The 27,546-nt window shown below is 33.1% G+C and overlaps 1 protein-coding gene across 2 annotated transcripts in view; it reads left to right on the top strand.

Annotated features, from left to right (window-relative positions):
* The window catches only part of LOC142984536 (uncharacterized), a 57,552-nt gene extending 30,813 nt beyond the window's left edge, over positions 1–26,739 (top strand). Inside the window, exons 3-7 of one of the 2 annotated variants that reach the window (XM_076132237.1) lie at positions 14,702–14,813; positions 16,242–16,301; positions 19,224–19,477; positions 22,384–22,551; positions 23,043–26,739. In XM_076132237.1, the coding sequence (XP_075988352.1) occupies positions 14,702–14,813; positions 16,242–16,301; positions 19,224–19,477; positions 22,384–22,551; positions 23,043–23,275 (827 nt within the window). In that variant the 3' untranslated portion in view covers positions 23,276–26,739. The remainder of the gene's footprint in view (positions 1–14,701; positions 14,814–16,241; positions 16,302–19,223; positions 19,478–22,383; positions 22,552–23,042) is intronic. The other variant, XM_076132239.1, reaches the window with a different exon arrangement.
* Positions 26,740–27,546: the final 807 nt, after the last annotated feature.

Genomic DNA, 27,546 nt, shown 5'->3' with positions numbered 1-27,546 from the left:
GGGTCAGCTAGTGAATCTATATATTAATACGTGAAGCAAAAACTTTGGACCCCTTTTTACGAAAAATGCGCAGACGCATAAGTATGAAATTTGGCACACTTACAGTTTATGTGTAGGAGGAGTGCAGAACGCTAATAATTTTTAATAATAATGCCTATAAAGTACATTAAATCAATTAATAAAATATTACACACTACTACGCATCTGATATTTGTTTATATACATAAAGCACTGACATAGACATTGAGTACCGTTTTGTATGTTTGCTGAGGTCTTACTGAATGTCGTAAACTTAAATTTTAAATTCATTAAAGTCGAATTTCGATTGGACCACCAAATTTCATACTCCGTACGTTTTTCGAAAAAAGGGTTCCGATGTTTTTGCTTCACCTATTAATATATAGATGACGCAATAGGTCTTAAACCATATTTTAGAATCTCATTAATTTGTAGTTTGACCACAAACCATACGATAATAATACTAATAATACGTGGAAAACGTTCTGTATTTCACATATAAGAAGTTCCTATTTGTATCACTTCATAACAATGTCAGTATGTAAATGTTTGTTCTTCTCTAAATAAATAAATAACGCATGGAATCGCAATAGCCAAAGTCTCGTAATCCCGGATTCAAGAAAGGCGGTCAAAACGATTGTACCATGACTCATGTGTTGCAGTTATTATGAGGTTATGTTCATGTTTGTATGCATATTTGTATGTGAAATTGATTTGGCAACTCTGACGTCACGGCGCAAGAGGATATGGCCGTTAAATTGTAATTGGAGGAAGTAAAAAGCTGTAAAAATGCTGATTTCACGAATTAAGGAATGTTAAGTTACATTATTGTATAACTATTGGACAATTTTTTTTCTCCGGAATGAGAAAGGTTAGGTTATCCACCCTAAAGAAGGGTTGAGGAGATGTATTATTTCAAAAACTATTTTAAAGAACTCTCAAGCTTGAAATAATAGAGGCAACACTGAATACATAACTCCATAGCCAGTGGCGCTCATCGGTCATTCCATAGATGGGTGACCGCACAGTGGTATTTGAGCTGGGCGTCTCCGTGCTTCGGAGGACACGTAAAAAGTCGGTCCCGGTTGTTATCTACTAAGATAATAGTCGTTAAACCTTGTTAAAGTTCTTCGGGCGGCTTGAACAACTTTGACATTAGGTTGACCACTAACCATACAATTAAAGAAAATAAAATAAATTACTTGGTCAAACCGTAAAAGAAAACATCGTGATGAAACCTATGCAAACCTTCATCACGATGTTCTTTTTTTATTTTTACTTTGAAGCATGCTGAGAGTTCTTAAAAACAGTTCTTAATATGATTTTTGTTTAACCCATTATTCTCTGTTGTTGTTGTTCTTGGCAAGGGTCTTCTCCCGAACAAAGAATGGATAACGCATTTATCACAATATTTTCCAACACTGTTTTTACCTATCTTGTATCAATGGTTACCCGTTTGCCATCAACATTGGTCAAAACATAATCAGTCAAAATTATCAGTCATTATATTCTCATCAGTCTTACATATAGACATATATTGTTATATAAACTTGTACATATAAATAATAATGTTGTCATAGGATGTAAATGCGGTGAAAGGTAAGGAGTTGCGGAAACCACGCGTCACCGAGCGCGATGGTTAGATATACGGTGATGGTGCAAGTTGTAAGAGGCTCATCTATACTAATACTAATAATATTATAAAGCTGAGGAGTTTGTTTGTTTGAACGCGTTAATCTCAGGAACTACTGGTCCGATTTGAAAAAAATCTTTCAGTGTTAGATAGCCCATTTATCGAGGAAGGCTATAGGCTATATATCATTACGCTACGACCAACAGGAGCAGTACCAGTAAAAAATGTTAAAAAAACGGGGAAAAGTTTGACCCATTTTCTCTTATGTGACGCAAACAAAGCAGCGCAAGGCAGCTAGTAATATTATAATGCAACGGGTCTTAAACGCGATTGAAAATTAAAGGTTAGGATACCATGGTCACGGGCTGACGGGCGGTCGATGTAATTCGATCGAAACGTCGGGTAAACAAATAAGGTATCCTAACCTTTAATTTTCAATCGCGTTTAAGACCCGTTGTATTATAATATTATGTCTACAAGTCGCGAGAGTTTAAAAACGTTACTTGTAGGAGACTGTTTGTTTCGTAGTTATGGAGATTTTTCGGCTAAGGTTTTTAGTAATTACCAATGAGAAAAAAATTACTATAACTTCGTAAAAAAACCATTAAATATAAAATAAGAACCATAAAAACAAGTAAAACTACAAAACACAGCTTTCACCAAAAAAAAATCCGTATCGAATACTAACATTATGAGCTCGCAACCATGTTACAACATAATATTATGTACAATATCATAAACGCAAGTAAAACTACAAAGCACAGCTCGTATCTAAAGAAATTCGTATCAGAAAACATTACAATTTTGCAACCATGACATTATACCTCTACTATGCACAATATAATCGCTGCCGCTTATGTTCTAAGGCATATACAAAAGCGGTGCGCGGCCAAGCATCTTCTTCCGGCGGCTCGACACGCTAATCAAGGGCTGCAACACTTCCTGCCTGTCTTAACATAACAATACGTGTAATGTACTCGTAATAAACATACATATGTAATATCATGCGTGTTGTACACGCAGCTGTAGATAGAAATGTATGAAATACATGGAGTTTTTGCTATCTATACTAATAAATTGTTTGTTTGTTTGTTTGAACGCGCTAATCTCAGGAACTACTGGTCCGATTTGTGAAAATTCTTACAGTGTTAGATAGCCCAATTATCGAGGAAGGCTATAAGCTATATATCATCACGCTACGACCAATAGGAGCAGAGTACGAGTAAAATATGTTACAAAAACGGGGAAAATTTGACGCATTCTCTCTTATGTGACGCAAGCGAAGTTGCGCGGGTCAGCTATTTAGTAATAGTAGTAGTAACAGGGGTCTTCGGGCTGTTATTAAGATATACATACATAATTACATACAAACATATTATCACAAGTGTTGTACTCGAAGATGTGATGTACATGATAGAAATACGCCCATTTTTTTAACAATGTTAGTCCCATGTAATAGGGCGCGAGTTTATTACATGTAACCATACTTCGGGCTGTTATTGAAAAATACATACCTACATATTATCATGCGTGTTTTACACGCAGGTGAAGATAGCAATGTATGAAATACATCCACGTTTCGCTTTAGTAATAGTAACAGGGGGCGAGCCTATTGCACGTTACCGAACTGGTCAATGTCTGGGGTGTTGAAAGATACATACTTATGTCGCAGTAAGATAGATAAAGCCGTAACATAATTATATCCCTAGGGATATAACTATGTTACGGCTTTATCTATCTTACTGCGACACATACATACATAATATCATCTGTGTTTTACACGCAGGTGTAGATAGAAATGTATGAAATACATGGACTTTTTGTTATTAACAAATGTAATAGGGGGCAATCCTATTGGACGTTACCATACTTCAGGCTGTTATTAGGAAATATGTAGATACATACCCAATACATGCATACAAAGTACCAAATATTACGCCTATTATACCTGAAGGTGTAAACAGGAGTATATGAGTCCCATGTATACGGGGGCGAGCCTTTTGCTGTATACCGGGCACGTTTCTAAACGTTACACTATTATTGAGAAATATTCGAATATAAATTAGAAAATACCAACAGTACTTTGCCCGACTTGAAACGAACCCAAGACCTAATGATCAGCAATCGCATACACTGCCGACCGCACCACAGAGGCAGTCTACGTAAGAAATTACAGTGGAAATATGCACTAAATACAGTGTAGTGAATAATAGTTAATTTGATAATTGTTCACTTCGCATGAGTTAGTTTTGTTACGCATATAATGAGGTAAATACGCCCTCTTAATTCCGTATAAAATGTTGTTCCTATGTAATAGGAGGCGAACCTACAGCCAATATTGGACGTAACTGCACGTTTGGCGCGGTGGTTAAAGTGGTCACCTCGCCGCAGTAACCGTTGAGCCGCGTGTGGTGGGTTCGAATCCCACCCGGGCCAAATCTTTGTGTGATGAGCACGAGTATTTGTTTTGAGCCTGGTTGTGAATTATCTATATAAGTATTTATTTAGAAGTATATAAGTATGCTTAGAGCGGGGTAAAGTAAATCTCATCATCAGCCTAACCTCTCTTCAAGTCGTCAGACTTTAAACGCCGGTGTCGTTGACGGAACGATTTTTTAAGTTAAGCTACGCCTGCCGAGGTTGTTTTGTGGATGGCTGACCCGACCCTATTACACTTTCTGAGTTCCTCGGGGTTCGGAAGGCGTGTTAAATTGTGAGTCGTTACTAGTAGTCAAAAGCTTGAAAACCTGACAACCAATCTTACCGAGAAGTGTTACACTGGGTTGTGGAGGTCCGATAGGCAGTAGCTCCATGTAAAATACTGGTATTCAGCTGCATCCAGTGAGACTGGAAGCCGATTCCAGCATAGTTGGAAGAAAGGCTAGGCTGACGATTTATAAAATGTTCTGTATTTTCCTGTACTTGACGTAAGATCAAAATCCAGTTGCATTACTTAACTTGTAGAAACTAGGTGCACTAAGTTAGGTAATCTTAGAAATAGTTAGTCTGCAGGTTATATTTATTTATGAGCTTCATTTTAGGCCTACAACTTAGTCGAGATCCTTGTATGCGGCTGAAAAGTAGTATAAATAAGTACCCATTAATGACCCACTGCTGGGCACGGGTCTACTCCCGTAATGATGGTGGGGTTAGGCCTTGAGTCCACCACGCCGGCCATATTATATTATAATTTATACAGAGACATAACATCTAGATCTTATAAATAGGTATAATTTATCAACTTTCTTATCTTGCACAATACTGGTTAGAGGCCTATTAATTCATAGATTGTGTCGTAACAATTCGTCAGCTGATCACACAATCCGCTGGCGCTTGTGTATTGATTTATGTCCATGTAATGTTACGTATTTAAGAAATAAGGAGTATTTATATATTTTATTCTAATTTGAGTCGTGCATCCAGCTTTAGATAGCTACTACTGGCACAAATCCACTCTAAAAATGAAAAAAAAATAGTACCCTTTACTTGCTGAAGTCTTTGTATTCCTTTAAATCGTTTTTAAAGACTCATAGTTACGGGATGTTTTTTTTAATTATGTTCATTTTACGATAGCTTTCGTACTCCCGGTTTCTGAGGACAGCGTTAGCGATAACAACGATAGCGTTTTTTTACATGAGTTTAAACGTTATTGAATAGATAAACTACCGCTAAATGTATCTCAGTAACCGGAGGTTATTGACTCATCGAAATTTAATTGTATGTTGGTCCTAATAAATGCTTAAAAATATAAGCTTGGCTCTTCCACTTTATAGGAAAAAAAACACTCAAAAATGTAACCACAAATAATTCCGTTACACTTATATTTAACGAACTCACACATATCAAGCTCGCTCTCTCTCCCGCTTATAACTTACACCACACATCAAAGAAGCGCATGCGCACTCGAGCGCCATTTCCGGCTGCAACCAAGGACAGGGCACTTCCGGATCATTATCACAAGATAGCTTAATACTAGGCTTCACAGGATCTTAGTAAATCATACGTTTGAATAAAAAGAAGGAATTTGTTACAAGATTATAAAATGCTTTGTTTAACAAGAAACTCGTGGCTAACAACAGCCGAATCGATCTTTCAGGTAAAGCTACACTTGCCGAGGTTGGTCAGTGGATGGGTGACCATATTGTAAATACAGAGTTCTTCCGCGTTTCTGAAGGCACGTTAAATTGTGGGTCCCGGATGTCATTTTCGAAGATCTTTGACAGTTGTTAACAGTAGTCAGAAACTTGAAAGTATGACAATCAGTCTTACCAAAGGGTATCGTGTTATAATCCAGGTAATTGGGTTGTGTAGGTCTGATAGACAGAAGACCGTATTACAGACACATTATTGCAAAACTAATTATATAAGTTAAAAAAAAAACCCGAAAATGCATTAATTAACCTAATGGTGTTAAACTAATTTCTACATTTTGAAACGGTAACCCAAATAGCAGAATCTAAAACTTTCTACCCGCTTTAAATAAATAGCATAACTGCTTATAGCAGATTCATTAGCGCTATTGTTTTATAACACAATGGTAAAAACTAACAATTCTTTCAACTATTGTTTAATTTTTGAAAGTGTATGAAATATTGAGTATTACTAAATATTTTCTTACGTGCTAGATATTTTGAGGTCCTTTAAGTTTGAAAAGCGAAAGTTGCGCTCTACTTTTGACAGTTGACAATTAAATGTCAGTTTGACAGATGTGTGTGACGTCATATAACAATGTTTTTTAAAAGATACGCAATAAATTATGCATGGAATTATTAATTGCACGGTGTTTGTGTGTAGTATTTATATAGGTACAATGGTTTGTTTTACTAACCTGAGTCGTTTCTCTGTTATTGGGCAAATGTCTGACATGATGAATTGTCAGCTTATATTTGGTTTTTGTGTTTTTGAAGATAATTATTGCACTAAATATGTATTTTTGCCACGAAGAAGCAAAGTACACACAGTCCAGTAAATACAATACAATCCGCGTCATTAAAACTATTATTATTATACGATCTCTATAATTCTGCGTTCTTTGTTTTCTGTCTACCTCTATGGAAAAAAGGTATATTACGTATATATGTATAAATTTAGACCATATACATGAAAAGGCGTATAAACAAAAATTAATCTATATTTCCCCGTTATTTTTTTTAAAAAACTTCATTTTGCGTTAAAGTCTTCGAAATTTGACCCAAACATCTGGATATAAAAAGGAATATTAATCTTTACGATTTCACAGCGTTTAAGACCCATTTAAATTGTCATACATGGAGCTACAAAACTTTTAATACATTCATTTCTAAGTAAATTTCGTCATAGAAAGTATATCGATCGTTTATCCACCCACATGTGAATGTAACTAAAATGGTAGTTTATTACCTATTTAAATAGTCATTATTATTCGTTAGTTAAGTATAATGTAAAGTTAAAAACCTACGCTTTGGAATTAAAATTGTATTTATTGATTTTTGATTATTCTTTTTGTTTTGTTGTTATTTGATTATGTGGGTGCATGTATAGAGGGATAGCTTTTATCTTGATGTTAGGCAAGAGTTTTCTCGTTTGACTTCATTGAGTGTACGTTTGTCATATATATTTCGTATTTATACCTGATATGTGCTGTATGAAAAAATATAGAAGATTTTTTTATAGTTTTTGGGTCACTTTGAGTCAATCAATTTAATGCCTTTCCCTATGGTAAAACCGTTTTAGGACTAAATTCCGTTCCTTTTTAAGTTTACGTCCTAAAACTGTTGTTTTGATGCGTTTATTATACTTTGAATAAAACTTAATTCAAATACTCACTTATTTAAAGTCTGATATCTGATAAACGCGGTCGTAATTGCGTGTAGAAACTAGTTCTAATAATATATAAGCTTGCACTTCATACAAAACGGACAATCTTACTACAGTTTTACAAACACAGTAGGCGGTATATAATAACTTAAGAATTTAAATATATTTACGTAATTTTAACTAAAAAAGGGCAAGAGCGAAGTGCTGACATCGTTACGACGGTGATAAAATAAAAGAATGCCACTGTGATGGTGAATGTTGAATAATAAAATGTAACATTGTGTACGTTTTGTTCGTATATTTTGGTAGTTTGAAGCTTGGTCTCGGTGATAAAAAGATTTTTGAAGATTTTATTGCTGTACTGTTTAAAAGTATGTCCGTATGGAATAAATGTGAAGTACATAAGGTGTTTATGTAAAATATCATAAACCCTTTGTCATGTAATTATGAAATTACACGTACTTAAATGGTGATCTATAATTTTTTTGTACAATTTGTTCAGAAATTTCATAAAAAATCTGGTCCTTATATTGCCCTATTTATTGCATTTGGCTGTTTAATTAACTTTAAGTCTGTAAATATATAACTAAAAATAAGACTCGGTCTCTCCTTCTAAACATCTATCAGATAACCTGTCAGAAGGAATTTTGTCACTTGTATTAACACTTTTGATGTCTCTTTATCCAGCAGATAGTTTATATATTAGTATGACAATCAAATATAAACCAATAAACTGGCCTAAAGGTTTTAAAATCTAACTGTAACTAAATCGAATGCTAAACTTGTAAACTATGTGTTTGCGAACGTGTGTCGACTATGAATAACTTAAGTAACAAACATTATGTCAGAGAGAGAAAGCGTGCCTTGTTTCACGGTTAAACTGATGACCCGATATCTATGAGGTTTTGCATAACTATACATTATTATGTAGGCTCTTGTTATGTACAGCTGGGCGAGGGCCTCCTCCCATAACTAGGGGGGGAGGGTGTGATACCACTTGCTACGAACCTTACAAACTTCCCTTGCACATCTATACATGTTATCATAATCTTAGTATCTAATATATAAAATTCTCGCGTCACAGTTTTCGTTACCATACTCCTCCGAAACGGCTTGACCGATTCTCATGAAATTTTGTGAGCATATTGAGTAGGACTGAGAATCGGCCAACATCTATTTTTCATACCCATAGGTGACACAATTTTTTTTTATTTATATGGCAAAGCAACGTTTGCCAGGTCAGCTAGTTTTTTTATATAAATAAAAAACAAATTGTTTTAGCAAATGTGTCTTGTTTGCTTTTTTCTTATCTAAAATGGCAAACTGAGAATAAAACCTTCATAAGATGATTAAGTATTAGATACTCCTTCTTCTTCTCTTCGCTTCTTTTCCAGAAGCAGAAGAAGATTATGATACTAATAGGGGGGATACCCCCTAACCTGGGTTATAACACGATAGTGTTATAATTTAATTCAGGTAACTGGGTTGTGGAGATCTGATAGGCAGTCGCTCCATGTAAAATACTGGTATTCAGCTGCATCCAGTGAGACTGGAAGGCGACTCCATCATAGTTGGAAGAAAGACTGAATTATTCAAAACAACCTGACTGTAAAATTACCTGTCAGACGTCTATATTTACAAAAGTATTTAACCTAAAAAGCCTTATTAAGGTTGTATAAACAAATAACATAGTGTTTACACCAGTTAAATCATTCGTGTTATATCATAGTGAAAGTGTGTTGGAAACTGACGTAATCTTCGAGTAAAGTCGTTTTTTTTATGTGGGCTGTCAAAGTTGTTTCCGTTGCCCGTTTGTAGGTTAAGTACAAGGTTTTTGGTTATGGTTTCCAACATGGCGGTTTTCGCGGGCTTTTTTGACGAGTGACAATTGTTAATTTGCAAATGTTTCTTTAGAAAAATATAATTAAATAATTTTAGGATAAAGTTTTTTATAAGTAGACGTTTATTTTCAGCTGTCAAACGATTTTTTTACTGATAGTATTTATGAAAAAATCAGTTAAGTACTATAATCATAGGTAAATTTGTAATTTAGACCCCTATTTCAAAATATGAACGCATTTTTTAAATAGTACAAGTACATAAATAATATTTTTTTCCTCTTCCAAAAAGTTGCCGGCTGAATTTGTCTTATATCTTTATAATACTTACATTTTCGGCGATTTAACAGAAATCCCCATTTATTATCTGGGATATAATTCTGTATTTTCATTATTCTTATCAGGACAGTAATTATTATGTACAAACTTTTCAAGGTCATAGTATGTATTGAATAAATAACTCTCGTGCCACTTATATATGTATATTAGTAATTCAATAAATGTTTATCCGTTACATAACTAGTTGTGCGTAAGTTATCGTGGTTCACTTTTACTTGATGTATGTGTGTCAGTGTTTGTGTGCGTTTCTCGGAAATTGCTGGGCCCACTTTGTCATCGGAAGTTTTTTGTTTTGAAACAAACTGGTTTTTGGTATTTAGGTTTATTTGGTTTGAATGGTTTTGTAACTTAGATTGTAGTTTTAATAATATGGTAATTAGCTAGGTTTAATTTATTAATTAAGCCTCAGTTCGTGTACATTTCAAAGTTTTAGTTGCGTTATTAAGCTTTAAAAAATACCAATTTAACTTAAACTTTAAACATTTAGAAGAGATATCGAATCTACCGCCATCTATGAGGCTAACTTATAAACTCCGGTCTTGTCTTTAACTTACAGAAAATAAAACAGCTTAGCAACTAAACTCAACCAAGCTAACTTAAATATAAAAAATACCTCTTAGGAATCAAACCTTTTTTTTTTACGGGGTGGAAAAATTCCTTCGGATACCCGCTATCCCTAGGGGAGGAAATAACAGGTTATGTGGTGATTCCACTAAAAAACCGCCCCGGTAACCATCCGTTACATGCGCGACTGACAGAACCCTGGGACCTAGATCCTCTGACAGACAGAACTATTTAGTTTTAGTGTATCAGATTAGTAAGATTTTCTCGTTTCTCCGTAGAATTAAGACCGATAAGTCCATATTGTTTAGCAACAGATAGCTGAGTCATTGTTATATTATGCGGATATTATGCAAAGAGAGAGTGTGTCATATCCTTAACAATATTGGACTGAGCCGTTCTGTAGTTGAAACCACACATACATACTTAAAACTTACTAATATTATAAATGGGAAGTTTCGTTTCTGTTACAACTCTCTTTACTTGCTTGCCTGGTAGATGACAGTATCATGTCAAATTTGGCATTATCTGACTCAATGATAAAGTGATGACATGGCACTGATTGATACAGTTCGACTTAAAAATAACTACCTTTTGAAATAGGTCGACAATCGCGTATCGAGATATTGTGTTATAACTCAGGTAACTGGGTTGTGGAGGTCCGATAGGCAGTCGCTCCATGTAAAACACTTGTATTCAGCTGCATCCGGTGAGACTGGAAGCCGACTCCAATATAGTTGGAAGAAAGACTAATCTGTTGATTTACAAGGGTAGAGAAATGCCTAGCACTGCAGTAGTACTTTACCTATTTTAGTATTTTTTAAGTTGGCACCTCCCACGCAGGTGGTCGCAGGTTCAAATCCGAGGCAACACACCAATGACTTTTCGAAGTTATGTGTGTATTAGAAATAATTATCACATGCTCTAACGGTGAAGGAAAACATCGTGAGGAAAACTTGCATGCCTATAATTTGTTTGATACATTTATTAAGGGCATGCAAAGTCCCCAACCCGCACTTGGCCAGCGTGGTGGACTCAAGGCCTAACCCGCTCTCCTTCGCTTGGGAGGAAACGCTTGCCCTGCAGTGGGACAGTAACGGGTTAAAAAAAAAAGTATTCGAACCCAGGGCTTCACGTTTTATCTAAATTGTTAAGAAAAGATTACAATAATTTGTATATTTCGTAATTAGCATTGAGCTAAATGTGTACGCTACCGCAACATCACATTGTTTGTGCAACATCCTTGTGTGAATAATATACTATTTGACTTAGAGCAGTGAAGCAATATACATATAAGTAAGGATTCAGACATCATGGTGTTTAGACTAAAGACTATTTTAACAATGATTGCCTGCCCTGTATTAGCCGATGTGGTGGACTCAAGGCGGGGAGAGTCCTTGCCCCAGCACAATGGTTTATCAAAATATCTTTACTTTAAAAATGTCATACTAGCGTTTGAAAATATATTGTGAAAGGTGAAAAGTTTTTCCGGTTAGGATAATATTTATTGCAGGTTATAAAATAACTGTGTACCGAATTTCATCGAAATTTTGGTGCCATTGAGTAACAAACATCCACCTAATTACCAAACTATCGCGTATAATATTGATATCCATAGATAGATCGATCTGTCTCTATCCGCGTTTACCTCAAAAACTATTTAAATACGCAAAGCCCCATTCTCTGCTAAGAAAAATGTTGTACGAAAACCTTATCAGCGCCTTTAGCGGACGTCGTAGAAACTATTTTTGCAGTACATTTTAAATGTCAAACACTCACTACTCCATGGTTAAAATTGTGAGTTGCGCTACAGTTTTACCCATAGATACATTATTTTTTGTAAGGCTTTATATTTAACAATGCTATCAGACTCCGAATTCTGCCTGTTTCCTAACAATAAATCACATTAAAAAGTTTTCAAAGCCATCATGTAGGAAACTCAATAAGTAAGTAGTGAAACGACTTCCTAACCGCAGCGGTGCACCGCAGTCGAAAGTTCAAGTTGATATCTATTAGATACATTCACTAGCTAATGTCTCTGACTATGTTCGTCTTAGATATGTATGTTTATAAAGACAGCTCCCGCAATAAGAATTACTCTTGTGTCGCGGGGACTTTTACAAACATTCAAACAACGGACACAAAATAGGTCTTCATCTATCTCTATGATCTCAATCTAGCCTTGTTTGTGTGAGAACCGGCTGCTCTTTGCAAAATTTTGCCTTTACATTAGGACTAGCTTCTTCCCGCTACTTCGTTCGCGTGAATAGATTTCCTTTGGTAAGAAGTATCCTCTGTGTATCTAGGCTATAAGCTTATTATAATGCGGCGGGTCTTAAACGTAATTGAAAATTGAGGTAAAATTTGTGGGAGTCTGGTTACGTGCCCGATAAATAGCACTAGTCTCGCCCCCTATTACATGGGACTAAGATTGTTAATGGCGAAATGTGGGTATATTATTTACACCTATGTCTACACCTTCGGATAACAGGTGTGATATTATGTTACTATGAAACGGGCCGTTAGATTCGTTAAATTTGGACTTCAGTGTAAACAATCCATAATTACCTACTAAATGACATATAAACAGCGTTAAATCGAATAAATCATCAATAATTCATTTTTCACTCGATAAATTTACACTGAAACGAGTGTTTCCTTCAAGGAAATATATAACAATTATGTACATAATTTCATACATAGGCAAAAAGGAAGTTATGTACTGGCTTATGTAAACGTCAGTTGTTTCGTATTGTTACAACGGTTAACACGTATAACTATTTTTTTAAGTGTTATGTTATTGTGTTAATTGATATCGATACTTATTTGACATTTTTGATAGATTTGCAGCTTAAGAATTGATTTAGAAAACTTTTTTTTTCGTATCGGATTTGGCGGGAAATTATTTTGATCTGGTTGTCAAAAAATGACGTTTGATTTTTTTTTCTGTGCGGTTTTTTTTTATATTGTAGTAATGCTTAGTTTTGTTTTTAAATACATAGACAATTATAATTAGTATTTTTAAAATGTTGTGTTAAATCTAGGTCAAGTTTAATTGAAACGGAAGCGTAAATCAAAAAGTGTGAAATACATTTTTTTATCTAAAAATGAGTTTTTAATTAGCGAAATGAAGTTATTATTCGTGTTGTTGTTAGCATGTTTGCTAATAACAGGGTCTTATGAAAAAAAGAGATCTAAAAAACGGAAAAATAAAGAGAAAATGCAAATTAAAATGGACAACTTCGAGTATGAAGGTATGGTTGATGATTTTTAGAAATGGAGACGTAAAATTGTCTCTTATGAGTCAATAAAATCTTTTTGTTTTTTTATTAACAGTTTTATTTTAGGTCTGTAATGTGTATGTTTGCAAAGTCCTTGCGACGTATTCCTTAAACTGAAACATCTTGTGTTTTATTAAAGAAGTTGTTAAATGCCTTCTTCTAAAAACTGCTGAACTTCTTTTTATTTGTAACTAGTGGCTTGAACTGACGACTGAACTAGCGACTTCTCCCGGTATTCGCTTAGTTAACCTTAACAATTTTTAGACTCAAACCTTTATCAGAATTAGTTATATCTATTGATGAAAAATATATAAAAGTCTGAAAAGAGAAACAACTGACAGACTATAAAAAGTAACTATTATTTAAAAAATATAAAAAGTTTTGATACATTCAAGTGCTCATCATTCCATCCAGATAATAACCTTTTCCGAATACTCAGCATTGAATAAATCAGTGTTGTAAAAGAGTGTAAGGCTGTAGGTAGTTTTTCTAAGATAACTATGAACTATGCTTCATTGTTATGTACTTATTATGCATGCATCACTAATGAACCAAAGAAGCTAAGATGACAATAGCTTAACAAAAAACTAGCGGCCATATTAAATAGTAATGCCGTGGGAATAGGGAACAATAAATTATTTTCATAACAGACGGGCTTTTCTTCAATGGCAACATTTATTATTTCTCCAGGGGTTTTTTTTTCATCTTGACTATTTATATATCTGGCAACATTGTATTCAAAATTCAGGAAGCTGCAATTCAAATGAATTCGAAAATTAGATATCTTTAGCTTACGTTACTATTGACAAGGTGTAGTTTTATAAACTAACGGATTTGCTTCCTGTGTCTTTAAAGCGTAATTATTATATTCGTGTTTATTTTAAGGAAGTACATTTTTGATTTACAGCCTACGTCAATGTGTTCCAATAATTACTTGCTTAAATCTATTTAGTAGGTTTTATTACATCTTCAAAAATAAAGCAGATTTATTACATTATCCTGATGACGTACCCGCCTATTCATGAATAAATATAAAAATAAAACAAAACTTAAACTGATTAGTTTAAGTTTCATTTGTTTAAAGCTCAAAAATTAAGGAAATAAATGAGGTTTACAAAAAACTTCTTAAAGTCACCGAAAAATGGCGTTTATTTTCTAAAAATTGTTTTGCTTTAATGTCCTTCAAAACCATTCAGTTTTTAATGTATTAAAGTTTTATTTTTCTGTTTTTCCAGGCTGTGGCATAGCAGTAGGCAAGCAGACGGCGCAGCGTCGCATCGTGGGGGGCGACGACGCGGGCTTCGGGACCTTCCCGTGGCAAGCGTACATCAGGATCGGATCCTCAAGGTTATAATGTTCTGTACAGCGAGGAAGTGGCTTTGGAAATGTGTTTGTGGCTCAAAAATATAATAATTTAGACTTTAGGATTGCGTTTGTGGCTAAGAAAGTATTAATAGGGCAGTTAATCGTGCCATTTTTGCTCTAAATGCGTGTTTTCTTCGCTGGAATAGTTTTTTCTAAATGAATAACTTTGGTAGATCTTAATAATATTTTGAAATATGCACTTGTTGTTGTGATGTGATGTTGTTTACAGTTATAAACTGGAGTTAAATAGTTATAAAGATTCAAGACTTGCCAATTATTTTGTGGGTTTTAGATGCATTAACTGAACCTTTTATTTAGCATGTTACATGTTCTAATAATGCGATTCGACTAACGTCATTAATTGTTAGACAATAGTGAATATATGTAGAAATACGTTTATTGGTCGTTAATGATATATGTAATTGTAGTTAAAGTGACCAAACTAAGTTGTTGATTACATCATAAGAACCAAAAATAACCTGAAGTAGCATTAAATTATTTGCGGCGTTTTTCTATAACCTATCTAACCAATACTACTGAGTTACTAAGGGTTTGTTAATCTTATTAAATAACAAGTAACTGAATAATTTGGTAGTGGTCTTCTACTTACCTATGTATGTAGGCTTTTCAAAAATGATTGCTACGGCTTTAGGTAATCCGATTACCCCTTTAAAATTACTAGGTAGTGTAGTTTGAGCCACAAAACATTTTGTACTAATATGTATGAAAGCACAAACGTCAGCACCTAACTCGCATTCATAACATTGTAAAATAATGCACTAATTTACTAAAAAACTAATTGTAACATTTTTCATTTGTTTGTAAATAAAACAATTTAATATTTAACGTGGAAATAATAGTCTAATTACAATTATTATTTAGGCTTAGACATAATATTTATAATTATTATTAAACTTAATTATATGTTGAGCTTTTGCGAACTGTACCGTTTTTGATTAAATTCTGCTATAAAGAAACGAAAGTTTAGGTTTTCGCGATTGAAAATTAGATTTTAGATGGTTAGAAACAAATCTACGGTAGCATAATTATTATCATTTAAAATCTTAACTTAGAAGTGACCAAATTTTTACAGTTGTTTAAAATCTAATCTTGAATGTCAAAAAAATGCAAGATTACTAAGTGAGATTGTCACAAAAGATGTTTTTAAACTAAATAACATGATATATTCCCTTTTCCGTTTTTTGTCGCAAATGATTTTCTATAAATAATTAACCTGACATATCTTACTTTTCGTATTATTATTTGTATCTCCCAATATAATTACTTAGGGAAGGTGACGGGTATTATTGTAAATATTTGTATGTACTTTACAAATACATTCTAGACTATTATTTCCATCAATGTGTGTGCTAACTAATATTAACATGAATTAACATTTAATATTTTCAGGTGCAACATGCTTATGTCGATATTCGAGCTAATTGGTTGGAAGCAGTGTTGGATAGAGAGGTAAATGTGCGGAAGAGATAGCATGATACAAAACAATTACGTAGATTTTGTTTAGGCTTACGTTCAGGGTGCTTTTCAGTTAAATTGAAGGTACTAGCTTATGGATATAGGTATTATTATTTATATATATATATATTTGGGGATTTTTATTAAATTTATAAGAATTCACTTGAATGTTAATGTCTTTTTCCTGGTTTCTGAGGTACATTTAGCGGCAGTTTATCTTTTCAATAGCGTTTAAAGTCATACAAAAATTACGCTATTGAATAGATAAACTACCGCTAAATATACTCAGAAACCGGGGGTTTGACAGTTGTTACCAGTAGTCAGAAGTTAGAAAGTCTAACCAGTCTTACCGAAGGGTATCGTGTTATAACCCAGGTAACTGGCTTGTGGAGGTCCAATAGGCAGTCGCTCCTGGTGAAACTGGAAGCCGACTCCAATATAGTTGGAAGAAAGGCTAGACTGATTGATTGATTTAACTTGAATGTCAATGATTATCTCAAGATTTCATTATTATTTGCTTGCAGTTTAAGAACGTTTAAATTCATAATATATTTTTTATTATGGGCCGCTTTTATTCAGTTATTTAATGGTAGTTATATTATTTAGTATTTATATCGCATGCTGGATAAATATTTTATTTAGGCTAAGCTATTAGCTATATTAATAAGTTAATCGTATAAATTAACTTATGACGTTGCATGGCGTAGCGTAAGCTAAGTCTAATATTAAATTTATAGTTTAGGTTTTATTTTTCTAATCTATTGGCTGTTCGAAATTTGAAAAATCGTTATTTTTATTTTCGGCATGTTTTTATTTATATAAGTAGGTTTGAATCTTTCTTATAGTTTTAATTATTTCATGTAAAAATTGAAAGATAGGTCGTAGTTATATTTTCTTCTGAAATATGGATGTTATTGTAGATAATTTCTATTATTTAGTACATTCACCAACTTTTTCGCACATTCCTCTTCTTTTAATATATTATGTTATACTAACTATGTATTAAAATAATCTAACCGAAATTAACATTTAATATTGATGTTTCTTTCCAAAAAGGTAAGTTTTTTTTATTCATCTAAGAATAGCATGAGAATGTATACTCCGCATGCTTTAATATAGATAAATTCTTATTATTATAAGTAAAATAATATTGCGGATATTAAAACTAAAAAAAACGTTTTTAAAACCTATTATTTGCAAAGTCAAATTAACCCGCCATTTACGAAACTATACTTAATTTTTAACAACTTCTGTTGTTCTTAAAAAATATAAAAAATGAAAACTCAGTGTTGTCAACCACTAACGTGAGTCTTAATGTGTCATTGCCTAAAAAAACACAATGCCCATCACTATATGACAAGCACAGCGGCACAGTATAGAGTTAAAAGCAGTATGGAAACTACGGATTATCCTTCGAAATGACAAACTCACAAAGACGGCTGTTCAGTTAGCGGTTCATTTCTTAACTGCTTTATAATCATTTTCCAGTATATGTCTTAAGACAGTCAACTTGCGAATATTTCTGCGCGAAATGTTAGGAATTCCAAGTGAAGCGAAGTGTTTGTGATAATTCCCGCATTTTATTACATTTACCAGTATTCAAATCGAATTGCGATAAGTAAGATATGTTTTAACAATTGCGTAGTTGACTGGGTTAACGAAAAATTATAAAACTTGTGCTGATAAATTAGGCACTTATTTGATACCAACGAAATAACGAATCTGTGGCGTCGCTATGTCATTTTTCTATACTAAAATGTATTTTAGACATTTCATAAAGAGTAGCTGATTTGACTGGTAGACGTTTAGCCTCTTAACTGACTGTATAGAGCAGCGCTATTGTGTTTGACTGCCATGTGAGGTCTCGGCTTGTAATCCCAGGTCGGAACAAAATGTTACCGATATAAAAAATATTGCTTGGAGAATAGAATTTACATACCGCTTATAAACTTACACTGTGACACCAACCTTTTAGAATTGCGAATTTCTTTTATTACCAACATTTTCCCGCTATATTCAGTGCACATCATAATTGAACGAACGTTAGTTACGAAATCTCGGAGAAAATGTCTACCATTGTTATGTACGAGTTACGAAATGTAATGGCGGATGATTTCTGTACGGTTTTCTTACAATTCAATTTAGATGGGAAATTTGTGATGTGTTTTGATAAAAAGTGCGGTAATGTTATGTCAATTGGTTGTCATTTATGGAATCGTCTTGCGTAAGGTTTTAGAGATACCTAGCTTTTAACCGCGACTCCGTCCGCCACTTGATTTTTTCCACCATGGGTATGCGTCATTTTCCCGGGGTAAAAAGTAGCCTATGTCCTTTCTCGGGTATCAAAATATCTCCATACCAAATTTCAATTAGTTCAGTAGTTTAGTCGTGATTGACTAACAGACAGACAGAGTTACTTTCGCATTTATAAAATTAGTATAGATTAGTAATGTTCATGCAAGTGATGTATCATAAAAAAATACTAAATTAGGTTGCAAATTAATTATTCGACACAGAAGATTTGGAATAAAAATTCGAGTTGTCAAGTCCTGAAAAACACTCTACGAGTGTAAAACATCGTTTCTTTTATTTCCATTAAATGGACTAAATATGTCAGAAATAACGATTTATTTCGCAAAATGGTTTCTTGGAGTGAGACCTTAATTATTCCAAAGTTTTGGACCTTGCTTGCTTAAGGCTTAAATAAAATGGCGTGCTCTAATCTACTGAATCAACTTCCGTTATCAAGTCAAAACGTTTACCTACGAACGCAACTACACGATAAAACCAAAAACACACATTATATTTATTCAACAAATTACCAATTATTATTTAAACCAATTACTTATATAAACAAAACAAAAAAAAATATCCACAAAAAACCCTCCCACCTAACATCCACTTACAAAATTTCAGATGCGGCGGCTCTCTAATATCCCGGCGTCATGTAGTCACGGCCGGTCACTGCGTGGCTCGAGCTCAGCCCCGTCATGTCCGCGTCACGCTCGGCGACTACGTCATCAACTCGGCGGCTGAACCGCTGCCGGCTTACACCTTCGGCGTCAGGACTATCAAAGTCCATCCCCTGTTTAAATTTACGCCGCAAGCCGACAGGTTCGACGTGGCTGTGTTGACGCTGGACAGAAATGTGCATTATATGCCGCATATAGGTGAGTATAAGACTTACTATATACCCTTTTAATGTAAAATTTAGTGAAAAATCTAGTTTCGAAGTTGTCTACAAAAATTCACAACGATCAGAACTTTTATCTTGCCTTCTGTAACATGGATAATATTTGCTAAGTTCAAATCATTTTTTAAAAAAGCACTAATGGTAGCTTAAGCAACAGATTGTTGTAGGCAGTGATGTATTAAATACACATACAATTCCTTCATTAGCTTTGATCTCATATATTGTTGGTAAACCAGTAACGAAACAAGAGTTGTTAATGCGAATTTTCCAAACTCGAAACCTCGTAATCTCCAATCCACTTGTCATCTATTAGACACCAATTATCCCCGGTTTCTGAGCACATTTAGCGGTAGTTTATCTATTCAATAGCGTTTTTTTATATGAGTTTTAATACTATCGAATAGATAAACTACCGCTAAATGTACCTCAGAAACCGCCCAACTAGCACACAAGCGCTATAACAAGCTGTACAATGGCCGGTTAAAGGATTTTTATAACGCCTTAGGCTCCTTAGTAAGAAGTATAGTGGTTCTATAAGCGGCTACAGAGCTCTTGTAGCGTCAAATAGGCCCATACTGTCCAGCTTATAGCTCGACATTGGATCTACAGTGGTCGTAAATAGTAATTATAATAGTACGTAGTATAGTAGTAATACAGGAGCGCTAAAATAAGATGAAGGTGGTATAATCGCGCTACAAGAGCTTTTTCGCAGCTTCGTGGCGCTTACCAGCTGTTGTACAGAGGTGGTTAGCGCCACGAGCGTTCGAAAAAGCTCTTGCAGCGCGATTATACCACCTTTACCTTATTTTAGCGCTACTGTGTAACGGTTATAAATGCTAACGCTCTAAATTAGTAATATAGTCGGTTTATTATGGTGTAAACTAAATATATTTTTTTAAAATGAATCATCAGTGACAAATGAGGAGACATTTTATTTTTACGGATTGGATTATTAAAATAACAAGTAGTCTATCGCTTTTATTTCTTTGTGTACGTGATATGAAAGTGCGAGTTCAAGTTTGCTGTCAATATATATGTATATTATCGTCAATATTTTCATGCGCCCTCAAAATATTCAGTTTTAAGTGCAAAAATTATATAGATATGTGGATTTGGAAATTGTATTTTGAACATAAATAAGACTTTGAGGGTTACAGATAATTTAATTAGGGTTATAGGTAATAAAAAATGATTTTAATTATGTTAACGTTACCAGGCTATAGATTTATATGATCTTCAAAAGATCGTAATAACCTCAAAAAATATGTTTACCAAATGCTATAATGGCGTCTCGATCAAGCAGCTCTCAGAGTTGGTTACATCTGCTCTAGCGCCTTAATCTGTACAAAGGCTCTAGTGTTTGCTGTTGTAGACCTCAAGGTTTTGCAGTTGTGGCATAGGAGTGCTTCAATATAACTGTTTTGGTCGCACACCAGCATTTTACTCGTACTTTTAGGGGTCAGTCGTTGAATAAAAATTTTATTTTATTTTATTTTATTTTATTTTATTTTATTTTATTTTATTTTATTTTATTTTATTTTATTTTATTTTATTTTATTTTATTTTATTTTATTTTATTTTATTTTATTTTATTTTATTTTATTTTATTTTATTTTATTTTATTTTATTTTATTTTATTTTATTTTATTTTATTTTATTTTATTTTATTTTATTTTATTTTATTTTATTTTATTTTATTTTATTTTATTTTATTTTATTTTATTTTATTTTATTTTATTTTATTTTATTTTATTTTATTTTATTTTATTTTATTTTATTTTATTTTATTTTATTTTATTTTATTTTATTTTATTTTATTTTATTTTATTTTATTTTATTTTATTTTATTTTATTTTATTTTATTTTATTTTATTTTATTTTATTTTATTTTATTTTATTTTATTTTATTTTATTTTATTTTATTTTATTTTATTTTATTTTATTTTATTTTATTTTATTTTATTTTATTTTATTTTATTTTATTTTATTTTATTTTATTTTATTTTATTTTATTTTATTTTATTTTATTTTATTTTATTTTTTCTTTAAAAACAGTTGACAGACTGAACCACCACTGCACCTATGTAAATATATTATGATAATAATTTTAAGCTTTAGTATAAAGGTATATTACTCGGTTATAGCGCTTTAGGTGCTAAACATAATTCTGTAATCCCCATGGCTGTAAAAATGTTTCGAATGATACCTTATACATCTATTTGCCGTACAGAAGCCATATAAATATCTGATATAACGCTCAAGGCGCTATTAAAGACCTACGCAACTCTTTTATAGATGAGTAATACACTAGCCCTAAAAAAATCTGTTATAGAACCTAAGGCATTACAAAAAGCTTATTTACGCTCTTGAGCGCTATAAGCGCAACGCATAACTCCGTACAAACTCCTTTATCTCCTAAAGTCCCCTTATACAGTTAACGGTGTTATAGAAGATTCCATTAACTCAGTTATACTTCCCTAGGCTGTCTAGCGATGCAATTACATGCTCATATATCACTATAAGTCATTAGTTTCCTACTAAACGGCTACTGTCCCGCCTAGCTGTTAAAGGGTTTTTTAAATAGCTAGTATACAACTTATAGAGAATTGTACAGCATTTGAACGACTCTTATGCAACTATCAGGCTGTATAACGACTGTATAAGCAGCTTGTGTGCTAGTTGGGCGGGGGTTAGTCCACCATAGCAGTTTCTCCACTTAATACTTACCATTGTATGAAAGTGCGATAATTTGTTGGGAACTAAATGTATATATAGGGTGAGTTTCAGAATCAAAAGTCGGACAGACCAATAGTTAACCTTAAGGTCACGCTGAATAAACAACAAATTACGATATCATAACAAATGTTATTTGCCTTATTCCAGCACCGATCTGCCTTCCGGAGCGTGGCTCCGACTTCCTGGGCCAGTACGGCTGGGCGGCCGGCTGGGGAGCCCTGAGCCCAGGGTCGAGGCTACGCCCCCGCACGCTGCAGGCTGTCGATGTACCCGTGCTGGATAATAGGGTGTGTGAGCGGTGGCATCGTGCTAATGGTGAGTGGACCAGGGTTAAAGTACCTTGAAGTACCTTTGTACCTTAAAGTTGAATAGGTGTCTGGTAATTTAGCTTTGAAGGAGTAATACTGAGAGGCCAATAAGTTTGCGTCTGATAGAAAATGGGTCCAAAACCCATTGCATCATTTCTGAAAAGATCACTTCGTTAATAACCTAGTAATGCTTTCAGTCAACAGTCTTACGGCTTAAATGAAGGGCTTTAAATAACTGTATCCGACGAAGACGATTTATCGAAGATAATCTTAGCTTCTCGTCCTATATATGTCATAATTTCGCTGTTTAAAAATGAGCTCTTGTTATTCATGTAATATTTTACTACAACCAATATAATATTTTATCAGCAATTGACAAATTAAATAGCTTTTTGGCTATCTCAGAAAATGAAACTTTGTGATCTGCAAGAATTACCAATCTGACCACATATTTTCTGTTTTAGATAATTTATTCACCAATTAACCTTCTTTTTTCAGGAATAAACGTAGTAATATACCCCGAGATGCTCTGCGCGGGCTACCGAGGGGGCGGCAAAGACAGTTGCCAAGGTGACAGCGGCGGCCCACTCATGCTCGAGCGAGCTGGCCGGTGGTACCTCATCGGCGTGGTCTCTGCCGGCTACTCCTGCGCCTCCCGGGGCCAGCCAGGCATCTACCACAGGGTAGCCCACACAGTTGACTGGATATCACACGCCACAACACTATCATAGCATTGATAGTCATAGTGAACGAACTCTCTGTGTCTAGAAGTTTTTAAACGGCTTTAATCGAATCGGCGAAGCCGGACGGTAAATTTTTATGACTTTTTTAAGCCGGACGGTAAATTGTTACGACTTTTTTTAAGCCGGACGGTTAATTTGTAAGGCTTTTTTTAAGCTGGCCGGTAAAATACTAATGTAAGGATCAACAACAGGAATTTTTGAAGTGATTTGATGTTAAAAATATTTCTTGTTGATGCTTGCATCTAAGTATTTTTACTGCGTGTAAGTGTCTATACTGTGTGACAGCATTTGATCGGCTTATTTTCAAAGCCGGACGGTAAAATGTTAAACGTAGTACTACTAAACCAAACGGCTTTTTTACCTACTTAGTAAAAAAGCCGGTTAGTTGGCTTTCTTACTAATTAGGTAAAAAAGCCGATTGGTTTAATTTTACTACGTTTATTGGAAACAAATGTATTGAAGGCTAAAATAATTTATTTTAACATAAATAAATTATTTATCTACAAATATCTTTGTAAAATTTGAAGAGCTATATTTAATAAATCATTCATATTTGAAGTTTTTAACTTCTAGGCTCAATAACGCTATTTACGTTAAAGCGAAAATTTCGCTTGAAAAGCTAAAATATAACTTTTTGAATATTATTTACTAATAAACTGTTTTACTAATAAACGTCGTATAAGCTATGATTAGTTATATAGTGTTTTGTCTTCACTCATATACAGTTTCTATTTGCCTGCCACCCCGGGGCAAAAACGTTAAAGTCGCCACGCTACTACCATTGCGTCAGGAGGTCGTGGGTTCGATTCCCACACGGAATTATTATTTGTGCGATCCACAAATAGTTGTTTCGAGTTGTACTTTGTGTCCGTTGTTTGTATGTTTGTAAAAGTCCCTGTGACACAAGAGCAATTCTTAGTGCGGGAGTTGTCTTTGCAAGTGATAAAACACTGTATAACTAATTAAAAAGCTTACACTACAATTATTAGTAAAACAGTATATGTATAAACATCAAATGCATTATATATTTTGCCATATATTACATTTGGTTAGTAGTATAAAAATATTCAAAAGGTTACATTTTAGATAAAATTGAGATTAAGAAAAGTTCATAGTATATTAATACGAAAGACGATTTTTAAGAAAAAGTACATAGAACAAAAATACATAATTTTATACCATTTTGTAATAAAAAATAACAGTTAACAACCAAAAAACGGGGTAAAAAGCAGTCGAATTTTTGAGACATTTTTTTACAAATGTTTTTTCAAAAAATAATTATTAATAATATTTTTTAAAATTAATATTCACTTGACGGTTAAATCACAAGTTAAAGATAAGTGTTGGATAGTCTATCCAGTAGATAAAGACTCAGTAAAAAACTGCCTTTAATCTACTTGATAAACTAACCAACACTTACCTATCTATTAGGTCGGGGCTAAAGTATTTTGGCATTATAGTATGTATGAACTTGTAAAAAAATCTTTCCTCTACACAAAAAAGCTCGATATTTGGGTACCTCACGAGCTCACTGAAAGAAACCTAATGAACCGTGTACTCATTTGTGATTCTTGAAGCCAAGGAGACTCTATTACAAGTTCATACATACTATAATGCGAAAAGACTTTTTCCCCGACCTAATATAACTGTGAAACTAGCAATTAATATATTTTCGAAGACCAGTGTAGTGAACATACGAAAGTCGTTTAAAATCCATTTGTATAGATTTACCAACGAAATAATTTAGTTTTAACATCCCTATTCCACCAAATAGTCAATAGGATAGCAATATTTCTGATGCTTGATAGAAATATATACAGATTTCCAATTACAGTATACAAACCCTGGCGCTCGGCCGCCATCTTAGAAAATTCTAGGGTGGGGGGAAAAGGTGGCGACACTACATACTTAAATTTATGCTACTATTTTGATTTAATTTAATATTTTTATATGAGTTGGGGAGCCTATGCTTAAAAAAAAGCAGCGTCCCTTAAAAAAGTCAAGCTTAAGCCTGAAAAATTTAACATTTCAGTAGACTATAGAAAATAAAATAACTCATATTGTATTATTGGAACAATAATAATTTAATTCTATGAAAATACATTAGCGATTGTATACTAGGTATGTTTGAAAATCTATAAATATTACTACCAAGCGTATCTTTTCCAAAATTCTGTTAAAACACTGTCTGTAAAAGTCACTTTTCCTTACTCATTTATTTTATAAGATTTTAATGTGATACATATAAAAATTCCATGTAAAATGATTTCAAATACTCGCTAAAATTTGCAATATTATAAATATTATATTACGAAATTAATTAGTGCCTTCGTTTGGAAAATAAATGAAAAATAATATTAGAAAAGTTACATATAATTGAAAACTTCAATTAAATTACTAATTATGTACAAATTTTCATAATATTATGTACATAAAAGCTGACCAAGTATGAGTTTAAATTCACGCAATAAGGATTCCGTATCATTATTTATAGAAACGGCAAACAAATCACTTTTGTCGTAAATGAACCCTTAAATATTTATTAAATTCTGTTTTTTAGTATTTGTTATTATAGCGGCAACAGAAATACATCATTTGTGAATATTTCAACTGTCTAACTATCACGGTTCATGAGATACAGCCTGGTGACAGACAGACAGCGAAGTCTCAGTTAAAGGGTCCCGTTTTACCCTTTGGGTACGGAACCCTAAAAGTACTAGTAAACTTTTAATTACTCATTAAATACTAATTAAATTTAAATAAATATAATTTTTCAGTTAGAAAAGTTAGTATTTATTTAATTTTAAATTTTAATAAAATTTGTAAATCTCTGAATTTACTTTATTTTTCGATTTTATTCTTGAAATGGAGATTCAATATTCAAAATTATTATGTAATTGTTTAAAAAAAAACATTGAATTTAAATAAGAATAGTAAAAGTCCCATATTGAGGTCTTTTTTCATAAACTTGAAATAGTATTTTTTTATTTCGTAACTGAATTCTCGCAACTCGCACTTGGCCAGCGTGGTGGACTCAAGGCCTAACCTTCCCTCACTACAGGTGAAGACCCTTGCCCAGCAGTGGGCTAATTTGCTAAATTAATATTGTACTTCTAATATTATTTTTCATTTAATATTTCCAAAAAATAATAACATTTTGTAAATATCCTGTTACGTGTAAATAAATAACAAAAAAATAAATTTTACCATTTTTTATAATTATAATTATATTGTAAATAATTTAATATAAGTAATTATTAATTTAAAAACGAACGCTTGGATTAAGTTATTCTGCTTTTAATTTATTTTGTACCATTTTTTCTATTTTTTGTTAAAAAAAATGTATAAATTTAAGCTTTTTTTTATTGACATAGACAAAATTTGTCGTTGATAAAATACTTTATTTAATGTTTAATTTAAATTAATAAATTGTATTTATTGTTAATTTTATATATGTGTGTTTTATTTTCTCTCTATATATTTATTCTTATCATGTAGAATAGTTAATTAGAGCTGGTTGTATATTAATGAGAATGTAAGTCGTGCAAGCTACCCGAATTCCTAATGTTTTCATCTGAAAATGTTTATTTCCGGTGAATCTGTGACTATGCATTTATAAGCATATTGCTACTCCGCTCCTATAGGTCGTAGCGTGATGATATATAGCCTATAGCCTTCCTCGATAAATAGACTATCTAACACTGAAAGATTTTTTCAAATCAGACCAGTAGTTCCTGAGATTAACGCGTTCAAACAAACAAACAAACAAACAAACAAACTCTTCAGCTTTATAATATTAGTATAGATATAGCCTTCCTCGATATATAGCCTATCTAACACTGAAAGAATTTTTCAAATCGGACCAGTAGTTCCTGGGATTAGCGCGTTCAAACAAACAAACAAACAAACAAACAAACTCTTCAGCTTTATAATATTAGTATAGATATAGCCTTCCTCGATATATAGCCTATCTAACACTGAAAGAATTTTTCAAATCGGACCAGTAGTTCCTGGGATTAGCGCGTTGAAACAAACAAACAAACAAACAAACTCTTCAGCTTTATAATATTAGTATAGATAAATAAGTTAAGTTACCACCGTTAAAGCTCTGCTTACATTAGCTTAGAAATCAAATAATCTTATGGGTTCAGAGATATACAAAAGAAAATTATGGCATTTCTCGTATTTCACTTTTCAGTATGTTCGGCCATCTTGGAATATTTCGGAACGAATGGCAGCGTTCAGAATTTCACAAAATA

The sequence above is a fragment of the Anticarsia gemmatalis genome, chromosome 27 (genome assembly GCF_050436995.1).
Source record: "Anticarsia gemmatalis isolate Benzon Research Colony breed Stoneville strain chromosome 27, ilAntGemm2 primary, whole genome shotgun sequence".
In the NCBI taxonomy this organism is placed as follows: Eukaryota; Metazoa; Arthropoda; class Insecta; order Lepidoptera; family Erebidae; genus Anticarsia; species Anticarsia gemmatalis.
Note: the sequence above shows the minus strand (reverse complement) of the source record. Positions and strands in the feature narration are given on the sequence as shown.